The sequence below is a fragment of the Myripristis murdjan genome, chromosome 20 (assembly GCF_902150065.1).
Source record: "Myripristis murdjan chromosome 20, fMyrMur1.1, whole genome shotgun sequence".
In the NCBI taxonomy this organism is placed as follows: domain Eukaryota; kingdom Metazoa; phylum Chordata; class Actinopteri; order Holocentriformes; family Holocentridae; genus Myripristis; species Myripristis murdjan.
The window spans coordinates 1,949,399-1,965,821 of NC_043999.1; the positions used below are offsets into that span (position 1 = coordinate 1,949,399).

General features: G+C 44.2%; 1 protein-coding gene across 1 annotated transcript in view; it reads left to right on the forward strand.

The window, feature by feature from the left end:
- Positions 1 to 16,423, forward strand: part of LOC115378723 (NACHT, LRR and PYD domains-containing protein 12-like) — a 99,120-nt gene that overhangs the window by 10,141 nt on the left and 72,556 nt on the right. The window contains exons 5-7 of the mRNA XM_030079182.1: positions 470 to 640; positions 8,127 to 8,297; positions 8,375 to 8,545. Coding sequence (XP_029935042.1) covers positions 470 to 640; positions 8,127 to 8,297; positions 8,375 to 8,545 — 513 coding nt within the window. The remainder of the gene's footprint in view (positions 1 to 469; positions 641 to 8,126; positions 8,298 to 8,374; positions 8,546 to 16,423) is intronic.

The following is a 16,423-nucleotide window of genomic DNA, read 5'->3' on the forward strand; positions in this document are numbered from 1 at the left end:
ATATGAAATGTTTAATATTATTCTGATCCACAATGATTACCTTAATGGTAAAGCCCATAATTTAGAATAGCAGAAAAGGCTTATTGATGATGACATGACTTGACTGACTGTAGATTTTCCATTTTCAAAAAGGAAAAACCCTGCACTCAGTAATTTAGTCTTCAGTCTCCTCTTGGTCGCTCAGGTTGCCATGTATTTTAACAGGAGCTGCTTGTTCCTTGTTGCATCGTGTCTTTGAACCTGGCACTGTGCTGGGCTCAGGAGTTTGGAGTTGAATCTGCAAATTAAATTTCAAACCTCCTCAGCTCTCAGATTATGAGAGGTTCAAGCAGGTTTTCTAGCAAGTTCAGATTTATTTTAGAGCTTTGACCTTTATTTTTTATTTCAGACTGAGTTCATCCGTCTTTGATTTCTAAACACCTTTGTGTCCAATATTATTTTATAGCAACATGATTTCTTCATTCTTCAGACTGAGTCGCTGCTGCTTGTCAGAGAGCAGCTGTGCTTCTCTGGCCTCGGCTCTGAAGTCCAACCCCCATCTGACAGAGCTGGACCTGAGTGAGAACCAGCTGCAGGATTCAGGAGTGAAGCTGCTGTCTGCTGGACTGGAGAGTCCAACCTGCAGACTGGAGACTCTGAGGTCAGACTGCATTTCAGTAGCTGTGTGTTTATGTGAAATATTAAATGAATATTTTTTTAACGTTGCACTATTTTTGCAGAGATCTGTGTAAGTCTGATGTTATTCTGATCCACAGTGAATGTCTTCATGTTAAAGCCCATAACTTACAGTATCAAATCAAATCAAATCAAACTTTATTTGTAGAGTACTTTTCATACATGAAATGTAGCACAAAGTGCTTTACATGTTAAAAACACCCCCCTCCCCACCTCCCCACCCCAACCTCTAGAGCCCCACCCCACAATTCTCTCTTACATACACACACAGACATACACACACACACACACACACACAATGTTACAGTAGCACAAAAAGCTTATTGATGATGACATGGACATGTTGAGCTGTAGATTTTACATTTCAAAAAGGAAAAACTCTGAGTTCAGTAATTTAGTCTTCAGTCTCCTCTTGGTCATTCAGGTTGACATGTATTTTAACGAGTGCTGCTTGTTCCTTGTTGCATCGTGTCTTTGAACCTGGCACTGTGCTGGGCTCAGGAGTTTGAAGTTGAGTCCGTTAATTAGGGGCCTGGCAGCCTAAGCTGCCAGGACCCTCTTGTATTCCTGCGCGTTCTTCTTCTTCTTCTTCTTCTTCTTCTTCTTGCGAGGAAATCATACTTCCCATGCATGAAAAATCACCAAATTTTGCACAAAGGTCCAGTCCCATGCCAGATACATTCAGATGCAAACTCAAGCCAATAGTCCTGATGGTGGCGCTATAGCAAGCCTTTAAATTTTAAAACTTTGAAAATTCATAACAAATCAACCATATGTTCTACAGCTTTGCAACCTTCACCAAAATGTAGCCCCAATATTGAAGAAACCCTTGTACACTCAAACCTATTGCAAATTTTGAAGTCCATCACTCTATTTTTTTTCAAAAACTGTAAAACTTTAAACCTATCTCCTCACATAATTTTTGCTCAAATGTCACCAAATTTGATACAGAGCATCTTCAGACTGTCCTACACAAACGATCCACACAGATTTTTGATTTATCAAAAATTGAGCCTATAGTGCATCAAAACGTTTGACTGTAAATGATACTGTAAACATACACTTGCAAATTCTTGGTAAATAAAACTTCAATGTTCATGAAACCCCTCCTTGAACTGCTACCTTACCGTGGTGGAGGGGTTTGTGTGCTCACATGATCCTAGGAGCTATGTTGCCGGGGGCATTTTGCCACGGTAGGGTCTCCCATGGCAAACAGGTCCTAGGTGATGAGCCAGACTAAACGCAGTTCGAAAACCCCTTATGATGAGAAGAATACCAAGGACCGTGACGTCACCCGGTACGGCGGAGCTGGGGCCCCACCCTGGAGCCAGGCCTGGGGCTGGGGCTTATGAGCGAGCGCCTGGTGGCCGGGCCTTTGCCCACGGGGCCCCGCCGGGCCCAGCCGGAACCGACGACGTGGGCCCAACCCTCTGCGGGCTCACCACCCACAAGGGAAGCCGTAAGGGGTCGGTGCTTTGTGGATTGGGCGGCAGTCGAAGGCGAGGGCCTCGGCGACCCAATCCCTGGATGCAATGGCTGGCGATGGGGACATGGAATGTCACCTCGCTGGGGGGGGAGGAGCCTGAGCTTGTGTGGGAGGTCGAGAGGTACCGGCTAGAAATAGTCGGACTCACCTCCACGCACAGCTTGGGCTCTGGAACCCAGCTCCTCAAGAGGGGCTGGACCCTCCACTACGCTGGAGTCGCCCTCGGTGAGAGGCAGCGGGCAGGTGTGGGCTTGCTTATAGCCCCCCAGCTTAGCCGCCATGTGTTGGGGTTCACCCCGGTGAACAGGAGGGTTGCCTCTCTGCGCCTTCGGGTTGGAGAGAGCAGTGCAGAGTACCTGGCCTTCTCGGAGTCCCTGGGAGGGGTACTGGATAGTGCTCCGACTGGGGACTCCACTGTTCTACTGGGGGACTTCAACGCTCACGTGGGCGACGGCAGTGATACCTGGAGTGGGGTGATTGGGAGGAACAGCCTCCCTGATCTGAGCCTGACTGGTGTTCTGTTATTGGACTTCTGTGCTAGTCACAGTTTGTCCATAACGAACACCATGTTCGAGCATAGGGGTGTCCATAAGTGCACGTGGCACCAGGACACCCTAGGCCGGAGGTCGATGATCGACTTCGTTGTCGTTTCATCTGATCTCCGGCCGTATGTCTTGGACACTCGGGTGAAGAGAGGGGCTGAGCTGTCAACTGATCACCACCTGATGGTGAGTTGGATCCGCTGGCGGAGGGGGAAGCTGGACAGACCTGGCAGGCCCAAATGCACTGTGAGGGTCTGTTGGGAACGCCTGGCTCAACCCCCTGTTAGGGAGGTCTTCAACTCCCACCTCCGGGAGAGCTTCTCTCAGCTCTCGAGGGAGGCTGGGGACATTGAGTCCGAATGGACCATGTTCTCATCCTCCATTGTCGATGCAGCTGTTCGGAGCTGTGGCCGCAAGGTATCTGGTGCTTGTCGTGGTGGCAATGCCAGAACCCGGTGGTGGACACCAGAAGTAAGGGATGCCGTCAAGCTGAAGAAGGAGTCCTACCGGTCCATGTTGGCCTGTGGGACTCCTGAGGCAGCTGACGGGTACTGGCAGGCCAGGTGTGCTGCAGCTCGGGCAGTGGCGGAGGCAAAAACTCGGAGCTGGGAGGAGTTCGGGAAGGCCATGGAGGAGGATTATCAGTTGGCCTCGAAGAAATTCTGGCAAACTGTCCGGCGCCTCAGGAGGGGGACGCAGTACTCTGCCTACAGTGCAGGTCAGGAGCTGCTGACGTCGACTGGGGATATTGTCGGGCGGTGCAAGGAATACTTCGAGGGTCTCCTCAATCCCGTCGTCACGTTTTCCGCTGAGGAAGCAGAGGCTGAGGACCCAGAGGTGGACTCGTCCATCACCCAAGCTGAGGTCACTGAGGTGGTTTGTAAGCTCCTCAGTGGCAGGGCGGCGGGGGTGGATGAGATCCGCCCTGAGTATCTCAAGTCTCTGGATGTTGTGGGGTTGTCTTGGCTGACACGCCTCTGCAACCCTGCGTGGCGGTTGGGGACTGTGCCTCTGGAGTGGCAGACCGGGGTGGTGGTCCCTCTTTATAAGAAGGGGGACTGGAGGGTGTGTTCCAACTACAGGGGGATCACACTTCTCAGCCTACCCGGGAAGGTCAATGCCAGGGTGCCTGAGAGGAGGATTCGGCCGATAGTCGAACCTCGAATTCAGGAGGAACAATACGGTTTTCGTCCCAGCCGTGGAACACTGGACCAGCTCTATACCCTCTGGAGGGTGCTCGAGGGTTCGTGGGAGTTTGCCCAACCAGTCCACATGTGCTTTGTGGATCTGGAGAAGGCATTCGACTGTGTCCCTCATGGTGCCCTGTGGGGGGTGCTCCAGGAGTATGGGGTCCAAGGCCCTTTGCTAAGGGCTGTTCGGTCACTGTACGACCGGAGCAGGAGCTTGGTTCGCATTGCCGGCAATAAGTCAGACCTGTTCCCGGTGCATGTTGGACTCCGGCAGGGCTGCCCTTTATCACTGGTTCTGTTCATAATCTTTATGGACAGAATTTCTAGGCGCAGCCGGGGGCCGGAGGGAGTCCTGTTTGGGAGCCACAGGATTTCATCGCTGCTTTTTGCAGATGATGTTGTCCTGTTGGCCCCATCGATGCAGGACCTTCAGCAGGCACTGGGGCGGTTTGCAGCCGAGTGTGAAGCGGCGGGGATGAGAATCAGCACCTCCAAGTCCGAGGCCATGGTTCTCGACCGGAAAAGGGTGGTATGCCCGCTCTGGGTTGGTGGAGAAGTCCTGCCTCAAGTGGAGGAGTTCAAGTATCTCGGGGTCTTGTTCACGAGTGAGGGAAGGATGGAGCGTGAGATTGACAGGCGGATTGGTGCAGCTTCCGCAGTGATGCGGTCGGTGTACCGGTCCGTCGTGGTGAAGAAGGAGCTGAGCCGAAAGGCGAAGCTCTCAATTTACCAGTCAATCTACGTTCCTACCCTCACCTATGGTCATGAGCTTTGGGTAATGACCGAAAGGACAAGATCGCAGATACAAGCAGCTGAAATGAGTTTCCTTCTCAGGGTGGCCGGGCGCTCCCTTAGAGATAGGGTGAGGAGCTCGGTCACTCGGGAGGAGCTCGGAGTAGACCCGCTGCTCCTCTGCATCGAGAGGAACCAGTTGAGGTGGCTCGGGCATCTGTTCCGGATGCCCCCTGGACGCCTCCCTGGGGAGGTGTTCCAGGCATGCCCCACCGGGGAAGACCCAGGACACGCTGGAGGGACTATGTCACTCGGCTGGCCTGGGAACGCCTTGGGGTTCCTCCTGAGGAGCTGGCGGAAGTGTCTGGGGAGAGGGAAGACTGGGTGTCCCTGCTCAGACTGCTGCCCCCGCGACCCGGCCCCGGATAAGCGGCAGAAGATGTTATGGTATGGTGGTATGTTCATGAAAAAAAATGGACAAAATTTTGGAGTCATGGGAGATGATGTGTGGCAAATTTCAGAATTGTAGCATTTAGAATTTTGCTGTCATGTGAACAATTGGAGTCAATGCAAGAATGGCATTTTTAAACATCAGTTTTTCATTTATGGAGCAAATCAATCATTTTTAAAAGCAAATGATCAACATCTCCATGCTGTCTAGATGCAATATGTGTATTTTCAGATTTTTGTCTTAATAGCTAAATTGTCTTAATAATTAAATATTATTTTATAGCAACATGGTTTCTTCTTTCTTCAGACTGAGTCTCTGCTGGTTGTCAGAGAGCAGCTGTGCTTCTCTGGCCTCGACTCTGAAGTCCAACCTCCATCTGACAGAACTGGACCTGAGTGATAACCAGCTGCAGGATTCAGGAGTGAAGCTGCTGTCTGATCTGGTGGAGAGTCCAAACTGCAGACTGAAGACTCTGAGGTCAGACTTCATTTCATTAGCTCTGTGTTTATGTGAAATATTAAATGAATATTATTTTAATGTTGCACTATTTTTTGCAGAGATCTGTGTAAGTCTGATATTATTCTGATCCACAGTGATTATCTTAATGTTAAAGCCCATAACTTACAGTAGCACAAAAAGCTTATTGATGATGACTTGGACATGTTGAGCTGTAGATTTTACATTTTCAAAAAGGAAAAACCCTAACCTCAGTAATTTAGTCTTCAGTCTCTTGGTCGTTCAGGTTGCCATGTATTTTAAAACCTCCACAGCTCTCAGATGATGAGAGGTTCAAGCAGGTTTTCTATCAAGTTCAGATTTATTTTAGAGCTATGAGCTTAATTTTATTTAATTCAGACCCAGTTCATCCATCTTCCCATACGCAAATCTAATATATGGCCATATATGAACATATATATTAAATAATGGGACATATAAGTTCACATTTTTGGACATATATTTCAGGATATGTGTGCAAATATGTGGCGTAAATACACTACTCACAAAAAGTTAGGGATATTTGGCTTTTGGGTGAAATTTATGGAAAATGTAAAATGTTCACACCACAGTGATATTATATCATGAAAGTAGGGCATTTAAGTAGAAGCATACACTGGTGATTTCCTCATCTCAAACAGTTTCTTGAAACAAAAGCCAACAACAGTGGTGGGTATACCACAACAAAAAATGTCAGTGTCAATAACTTGTCATGTGCCCTTGAGCATCAATTACAGCTTGACAACGACGTCTCATGCTGTTCACAAGTCGACTTATTGTCTGCTGAGGCATGGCATCCCACTCTTCTTGAAGGGCGGCCCTCAGGACATTGAGGTTCTGGGGTACAGAGCTCCAGCCTCTACACGGCGACTCAGCTGATCCCATAGGTTTTCTATGGGATTCAGGTCTGAGAAAGTGCAGGCCACTCCATCTGAGGTACCCCAGTCTCCAGCAGCCGTTCCCTAATGATACGACCTCGATGAGCTGGAGCATCAAACACCTGATGTGAATTTTGCTGTTAAACTCCTTGTTAGAGAACAGCAACTTGTGCAAAAAGTACTGAAACACTGAACAGTTGGACATGTGCATTCAAAAGTTTACAGAAGGCCACATTAAGTTCACCTGGAAAGGTTATAATGCATTTTAGGTTCATCCTGAAATTTCACCCGAAAGCCAAATATCCCTAACTTTTTGTGAGTAGTGTATTTGGTCTCTGGCATAAGGTAACATATATGTGCATATACTGGATTGCATTATTTATTTTCCACATATATTAAGAACTTTAAGTGTGAATATGTGGCAGATGTATTTGTTTTGGACATATATGATGCAATTATGTATACATACATGCATTGTATATTTGGATCATACTTGCCAACTCTCCTGATTCATGCGGGAGATTCCAGATTTTTAACCCTATCTCCCACAATGCTCCCAGTCAGTAATTTCTCCTGCTAATCTCCCGATTTTACAGTGAAGGAAACAAGTCAGATTGTGGGGGGTATCTGCCGCAGTATCTGGCAACCCTGGCCTGCCTGTGGCTGGTGACGTCACTCAGTCACTCAATAAGCAGCGTTGATACTGCCGCTCAGTTCAGCGTTCAGACAGATGAGATGGATAGATAAAGAGGCAATTTTCACTCCATGTGCATAAATTCAGGATAAAGTAGTAGGAAAACTAGTTATGGTTTGAAAAATGTGAATACAAAAGCAAAGTAGCTTCAACTTTTTAAATGCTGACAATTAACGAGGCAGGAGTGCCAGCTCTCTCCCCCATAGACTCCCATTATATCTGGAACCCAGAATCTGGGGAGAGAGGGAGAAACACACTTTTTTTTAACTCGCCAAATCTCAGGGATTTTTGGGAGTTTGAAAATAATTTGACACAGTTTGAAAGCCCAAAGCCTTACCTTTCTCATGATATATATGATATATTTTCCGCTTGGACTCACTGTCATTGAGATAAAAGCATTTGTTTGACCGCTACTTTTAGGCGACTCTTTCCCAAGCACCAATGTCACTCATGCTGTGTGCTTCATAGAGCCTCATTTCTGGCTCCACCCACACAAGCCCCAGTAGCCCAGAGGATAGTGTCTCCGCCTGCCATGCAGGAGACCGGGGTTCAACTCCCCGCCTGGGTGAGAGCAACAACACTACACAAGCCACAAACAGCATAGGGCTGGTGGGTTATCACATGTCCACGCAGTCACGTTCAAAGAAAAAAATGTTGGCAAGTATGATTTCGATCCTTAATATAATTAACAGCATATAACTAAATCATGTAAACATTCATGCAATAGAAATATATTTGCCGTATATCTGGAAAAATATATGGAACATATTTGAAGGTGGCCATTTTTGCTATATTTTAAAATATATTTGTCATATAAGCCTATATAATTATCATATACTGTATGTATGAGACATACATGGACATATATACTTAATATGTAGTTTACATATATGGCCATACATCAGATTTGCGTATGGGTTTGATTTCTTAACACTTTTGTGTGCCATATTATTTCATAGCAACATGGTTTCTTCTTTCTTCAGACTGAGTGGCTGCAGGTTGTCAGAGAGCAGCTGTGGTTCTCTGGTCTCGGCTCTGAAGTCCAACCTTCATCTGACAGAGCTGGACCTGAGTGACAACAAGCTGCAGGATTCAGGAGTGAAGCTGCTGTCTGCTGGACTGGAGAGTCCAAACTGCAGACTGAAGACTCTGAGGTAGAGAATCTCTTTTCCTGTGTGAAGCTCTACTTGAACAGCAGCAGTGGTTTGTTAAAATGCTTCTTTCTCTGCAGGCTGACAGACTGTCAGGTCACAGATGAAGGCTGTGCTTCTCTGGCCTCGGCTCTGAAGTCCAACCCCCATCTGACAGAGCTGGACCTGAGCTACAACGAGCTGCTGGATTCAGGAGTGAAGCTGCTGTCTGATCTGGTGGAGAGTCCAAACTGCAGCCTGAAGACTTTGAGGTCAGTAGAGGGGTGGAGTCAGTCCATGTGGATGAGCTTCATTGGTTGATCTCAGGTAGTGGCACAAATGAACAAATGATGTCATGACGAGCAGAGAGTTACTGAACAGGTTCAGGAGGGAAACAAAGTCCAATTAATCCCAGCAATTAAATGATGATGATGATGATGATGATGATGATGATGATGATGATGATGTTTTAATCCCTACAGGCTGGAGGATGGAAAAGACTGGATTAAAGCTGACAGCCTGAGAAAATGTGAGTACTGAGGCAGTATGAACACACAAACAAACACACACACACACACACACACACACACACACACACACACACACACAGAGAGTGTATGTTTCTCAGTGAAATGCATGACACAGAAGAGGACAGATGTTGAACCTGGACCTCCAGCAGAGCAGCAGCATCCTGACCTTCATCTTTTTGAACGTCAGCTTTGTAGAGACGCTGCTGACAGTCACATGGCTCTCTGTGTTTTTCACTTTGTTTTGGTGTGTGTGTGGTCATTATGCAGAAATGAACTGTGAACGTGGATTTCCACTGTGTGAAACAGACTTGATGGGCTCTGTAGGATTACTCGCTTGGATAGACTATCATAAAATAATGAGGAAATTATAAGAATAAACTATTTAACACTTTGGGGGTGGTGACTAGTTTATTACGGCAACTGGGCCGGAGGAAAGATGAAACAATGACCGATGAAGCTGTGTTCCTGGTGATCAGGCAGGAAAACAGTTCAAATCCGAAAGATTGCAGTCTTAAAAGGATAGTCTAGACCTAGAAATAATCAAATCAAAATAAAATGGCAGTCGGATCTTTTCCGAATAGGGATCAAGAATTCCACTCATAAAAACCACATAACAACGGATGTGAATTTAACACACTTTATTAACTACACTACTGATTATACACAACTACCTACGATAAACTATATATGCGAATATGAACAGCACAGAAAAACAAACAAACAAACATAAAATGAAACATACGTGGAATGGCAAAAATTGGAGTGAACAGTGAATAGTTATGACAAAAGTGATGATTATGGATAGCGACAACAGATATTTCAGTGAATGAAATGAAATAACTCAACGTGTGCCCAAGAGAGAGAGAGAGAGGCCCTGGTTGTAGCCTATGCAAATTTAGAAGGCAGACGGTATCAATTGATTAAAAATCACCGCACCAGAGACTGAAGTAAACAGAGAGTTGGGTTACTTGCGTGTAGCTTGGAATGAGGATCTCAGCGGTGTTTGAACCTTGCGGCGTTTGACGGCAGAGGGCCAGCGGATTGCAGCAGACGGACGGAGGAGAAGGGAGGCGACGAAGCTGGAGCTAAGGCTTGTGGTGGATCGGTCGCTCGCTGGAATGGATTCACGCAGGAAAAGCTCTGCGGGGTTCTTGGTCAAGAAGCTCTACTCTCTCTTGGGCACACACTGATTTTAACCCTTGCAGCCCCTCCCCAGGCGGTGATCTCTGGCCAATCAAACAGTTACTGATTGTCATAAATTTCAAAGGCCAAGCCCCTTTGTCTCGATTTCCTGGCCAAAGAAGGACCGCCTAAAAAAAGGGGTTAACAGACCGGAATTAGATGAAATATTCCTCTAACAGATTTCATATTATGCAACCTGTCAGAGAAATTCTGAAAATCACCTGAGAATTGATTTCCTTACACCCTGCGCCGCACAATGACACCAAACATGACATACCAAATCATAACATGGTCACATCTACCTTTGCTTATACACTCAAGTTGATAAAACTTAAATTTTGTAACAAGCCTGACCTTTGTTATTGATATTAATGCACGTTCGGCAACCCTTATTGCTCACAGTACATTTTAGTGCAGTACAGTTCATTTCTCTCAGGTGCCACCAAGCATCCTGTGGAACTCAGGATGTCCTGTCCACACGTATTGGGTGGTTTCGAGGCACCCCCCCAACTCCAGTCATTGGTGTGGATGAGTGTTCGTTGGTGTGAAAAGGGGGCTTTGAAACCTACATTCCTGAGTCCTAGTGGAGCCAGAAGATTTGTTTTCAGGAAGATGCCGAATCCTCTGTGAAGGTGTTCCTTGACCCAGTCACATGTTAATCAATGACTGATCACGTCATTGATCCGGTGAGAAGTCCTTATAGGGGAGAAACAATTCCTTCAGTGACCAATTCTCCAGGAAGTGAGACCTAAATGTTTATTCAGATGTTGCTCCAGTTGGTCAGAGGTGACGGATTTACAGCCCTTGGTCTAGCAAGGGTTGCAGTTATGGACAGGGTCACCCTCCGGTCACCACTCAGATAGGCCAGGTGTTGGTGGGCTACATGTTTGCAGCCCTGAATCCTACAGCTCTGACAGGAAGCAGACACATTAAACAGACAATCCACATGGTACTTGTGCTGTGAACACAGCTGCAGTCTGGATGTGCTGCAGCTCTTTTGGTGAAGTGAGTCTCAGTAAATGAGGATTTCTGATGTGTGCTGTGTGTCTTCTCCCCATCAGATGCCCGTCATCTCACACTGGATCCAAACACAGCGAGCAGAGAACTTTGTCTGTCTGAAGACAACAGAGAGGTGGAGAGGATGTATAAGCAGCAGTCGTATCCTGATCACCCAGACAGATTTGACTGGGAGCCTCAGGTTCTGTGTAGAGAAGGTCTGACTGGGCGATGTTACTGGGAGGTCCAGTGGAGTGAAGTGGTCAATATAGCTGTGACTTACAGAGGAATCACAAGAAGTGGTAACGACTCTCAGCTTGGAGACAATAAACAGTCATGGAGCCTGAGCTGCTCTGATCACAGCTACACTGCCAGACACAACAAGAAGTCCACCAACATCTCTGTCCGTCCCCGTGGATCTCACAGAGTAGCAGTGTATCTGGACTGCTCTGCTGGAACTCTGTCCTTCTACAGAGTCTCTTCTGACAGACTGAGACTCCTTCACACCTTCAGCTCCACCTTCACTGAGCCTCTCTACCCTGGGTTAGGGTTTGCGTTTGGGATGTGGTCTACTGGTTCTCGTCTGGTTCTGCTGCCAGTTTCTGAGAGATAAAAAAAAAAAAAACTTCTGGCAAAGCCACCAACAAATGTTTGGGAAAAATGTTGCATAATGTTGTTAGCTCCCGATTCTTTTGTTGAAAGCCCAGGAACAGACCGGAGTCAGTCTTCAATTTTCTGATGCAATATTTATTATGGTCACAAATAAAGCAAGGCAGCGCTGGTCTCAGTGTGACAGAGCTCCCGCAGGATCTCAGTCAGAAAGAGCCCCGATATCAGGAAATGATACACATTTATGTTCTTGGGCTGGGCCTGCCCCGTACAGAGGTTGGACTTAAACGCAACCGAGAATAATTGGCCAGTTACCCGGACATGGACAGGCCAACCACTGTCCATGCCTTGTTTCCAGAATGTGTGATGCTATGTGTGTGAACGTTGACTGGGCGTGTATCTAATGCAACAGACCTAAATAACAAGATAGAGAAAGTACATCTGGCTCCTGCTGTGTCTGTCCTCTGCTTAGCAGCCAAGCTGCCCTGAACTATGTAATACATTGGATAACGCAAGAAACATTGAACTATACGGCCAATTGTAACAATGTGATGGATATGACCAGCTTTGGATTAATATCATTGTGCTAGACAGATATTATGCAAGGCCAAACCAGTGGACCACACACACACACACACACGTGTGTGATAGATTGATTTTCATCCGGAAGCTGATTGTTAATGCTGAAAACATAAGTTCATTAAGTATTTAAGAAGTCATTTAAAAGGTGATTAAAAACAGACACAGATGAAGTGGAAATTCATTTGTAATAGTTTATAGTTAAAATGTCCTTTAAAACTGTGAAAGAAAGCGATTGAAAAGCAGCTGTAAATATTTGATTGGAAATACTTTATTTGCAGTACATTGGAGTTTGACAGCGTATGTTTCTTTAATGATTTATTTTGTGAATATTTACCTGAAAAAAAGGAAAATGTTATAATATCTACCTGTTAAAAAAAAAAAAAACCCTGAAAGAAGGAAAAGAAAACTACGATAGACAACTGTTTATAATGAAAAAATGCATGTTGTTGCTGTCTTTCAAAAAGTCTGTCAGGATTTCAATTTAAGGTAGGCTATTTGTACTTTGAGTTTGATGTTGTATAGGCCCACAGTTACACTTTATAATTTCAATGGATAAGGGCTGTGCATTTTAAGTTGCATTATTTTAGTTTCATTTCATTTTCTTATTTGATCTAAAAGGGACAGTGTCCAGCTCAAACATAAACTGTATGTCACTATTTGATGCCATATCCTGCTTTGTTTTTTATTGTCACTACAATAAATGTTTTTTGAAGAATAGTTTGATGTAGTTTGATTATTCAAGGTATTTCTTCTAGTTTTAGATCTTATTTTGAGTTTCTAGTTCTTGTAAAGTTACTTTGATGGACTGTAGTGGAAAATAGAACAGTGAGCAATGAAATTTGGTCAGAGGATTATTGTTTTTAATAGCATTATTTAAAACATATGAACATGCTGAGGGCTCAACACTGTACAGCAAGTTTCAAAGGAGCGTAAGAGAGAAAGAGGGAGGTCCAGTCGTGCCAGACAGACAGTTTTTCATGTCCCCTCCATGAATTACTCTCTGAAATTTTGCTGTTTATCCCCCCCACCCCCACCCCCTCCACACACACACCCCTTTTTTCAGCATAATTTAAATATTTACACCCTGAATAACAATAGTGCATACTTTTGATTATTTTTAATGTAAAACAATATAGCTTACGTTTCATGCAATGACTTATATTTTATATACTGTATCATCATAATCTCATTTTCCGCAGATAATTAGTGATAGTTAATGATAATTGGAAAAAGTACAATGATGATTATTATGATGATTTCTGGATGAGAAAGAAATGGTTTCAACCAAATTTTTGTTTTTGGTTTTCGAAAAATAAAGTTTCACATTCAGCTGGAGCTCGGTAAGAGCATGTTTGATGAGTCCCCCCCACCTCTCTCTCTCTCTCTCTCTCTCTCTCTCTCTCTCTCTCTTTCTCTCTGTCTGCCAATCAGAAACAAATGGTTTGATGAAGGCCACCAGGAACAGCACCTTGACAGCTTCAACAGTAAATCTTCGATACAGTGGCGTAATGTCACTTTTTTCCTCGTGGGTTATTGATCAAAAGGGCCCTCTGTCAAATTCTTAACCCAGACTTCAGAGGTAATAAAAACCCGTTTGGGAAAAACGATGTGCACAAAGACGCACAGTGGATTTTTATTTATTTAACCTTTATTTAACCAGGCAAATCATTAAGAACAAGTTCTTATTTACAATGATGGCCTGTCAAGAGGCATAGACCTCTTGGGGGAGGGGGGAGGGGGGCTGCAAAGGAAAGAGGATTGGTTAGTGGAACAGGAGCATAAAGGTACAGCAATACAGACATACAGCAATACAGTACACAACAATGCAGACATACAGCAAACAACAACGGTAAGACAGGGTACAAGCCCGGTAAAAATGCACGGCTATACAGATTGTGTAGCACGGCTATACAGACATACAGTAAGACAAAAAAAGAGACAAGTAACATACAACAATATAGACATACACAGAGGATACAAAAACAGGCAGGGTTAAACAATACAAAGTAAGATGCAGGGGCAACACCAACATAGTACAAAAACACCAACTTGGTATACGGTGACGACCGTAACCAAGCTGTACAACCACACAACTACAGCAAAAGACACAGCCACAACCATACAACAAAAATGCAGGGGGGCGTTTGGACACAGCCCACAGGAGAGGTGCGCTTTTTTCAATTATTGCCCTACAAGAAAGAGCACTGCATTCATTTCAGGTTGTGTGCGCATGATACATTTATAGACTAGCAAAACGATTTTCAGCAACTTCATCCTGCATGGTTGGTAGCCTACTATAGGAGCTTCATAACTGTTAAATCTGTCAATGACCGTCAGTGTCAATCTGTTCTGATTTGCATATGTTATTCATTTTATAATTATTTTATAATATAATTACAGAATAAACACAGCACTTTGCTATAAAAGCAAATTTATTTGGATCAACATTTACAACAAATTACAACATAAACAACATTTAGGCCTACAAAGTGTAATGTTTGTAAAACATTTTTCAATAAAATACATTGGGAAACACAAGCTGCAACACGCCATAAAAACACTTATTTAACTAAATAATACACTTTTTAACAAGGTAATTCAGCTGTAGGCCTACTTCTGTAGGCCAATATTTAGTTACGCTTCACTTTAACTGCATAAATGAAAGCATTCATAACACATCCATATGCGTTAGTTTCCAAGACTCAAGAATTAATCTTGATTTCCCGAAACTGAATAAATACCAAACATAACACAAAACTGCTTTGCTAGCTCAATCTTGTTGTAACTAGAATATCCGCTGGGAAAAAAAAAAAAAAATTCATGGCCTGATAGTTACCCTTCTGCCGACTTCTCAGTCATTTTTTTAATCTAACATGTGCCCTGACAATGACTTAGCAACACAGCTGATCTTTATCTACAACCAACCAAATATTAACAATTATATTTAAATACAGGCTACTGCTTTCCAGTTTTGGCAAACATGTGTCTTTTCATAAACTCACCGGTAGATGTTTTATTTCAACTGGGGTTGTGTCACTCCAATTTAACATCAGCTCCGATTAATGTGGCTAAGCAGCAAAAGTAAGGACAGTAAGCAGTCACATTAAGGGAGTTATAGAATCACCTTTTCAGGCTGTTAGCAATTTACCTCTGAAATAAAGACCACAGTTTTCACAGATGTGTTGATTTATTAAATGTTCATTTCAATGTACAGATGCAAACAAATTGACAAATTAATTAAATCAATGGCCATTGGCCTAGGAAACTAATAAAGACTAAACAAATTAATAATGATTAATAGGCTAATTAATAACTGATAACATTAACACATTAATAACAAGAACAAAGTTATAGCCGCACATCTCCGTGGAAAATCTTCTAGGTACTGTCTGTGGTGCTGCATCTGCCTCAGCAGGTACTGTCTGTGGTGCTGACTCCGCTTCAGCACTGTATTATAGAAATTAAAGCTCCATAAAATTCACGGAGGATCTTGTTTAGCTCCTCTTTCCTTACAGGTGAGAAATCAGCTGTTTGCCCGGTGTTTGTCAGGTAATCTTGTAGACATTTGACGGCCCAAGACGGTGACCGGGCCGTACCGGCTTCATTTCCTGACCTCTCCAGCTGATCCAGCTCTTCACTCGTCACTCTCGCGTATCTCTCCTTTTTCTCTTCTGTCTTGTCTTCCTCGTCCAGCCATTTATCCAAACTTAGGTCGCCAAATAAATCAAAATTGACAACAAAACGGTCCATTATAATCCGTGTATCATTCGTTCTTTCTATTTTCAATTGCCAATCAAAAATTTAAAAAATGAAAAAGTGACAGGTTATTTTGTTATTTGTTTTTTAATCTAACACCAAAATCCAAAATATGCCTGGTTTTTCATAGTTCAATTTTAGGCTCGAATCAAAAATACGAAATGGAAAAACGGGAATCAGGACTGAATTTGATTTTATTATTTAATTGGTCCGGTTTACGTGACCCAGAAGTTTGGTAATGAGCAGTAGTTCACAGCAGATCACAGCAGCCAGGTGCATTCAGTCCCGCCGCCCTGATCACCGCCACCATGGATAGTTATTACGTGTTGTTTCGAGGACCAAAGCGTGTGACTCTAAAACAAGAGGACATGACAACCGAAAAAATCAGCTGAGCTTCTTAACAGTGATGGGTAGCAGCTCCGGAGACCTTCTTAACCGATCCGGGAAACCAGGCCCTTTTCTGTGAAATTGCACAGTGGCGGTTCTGCCTATGTT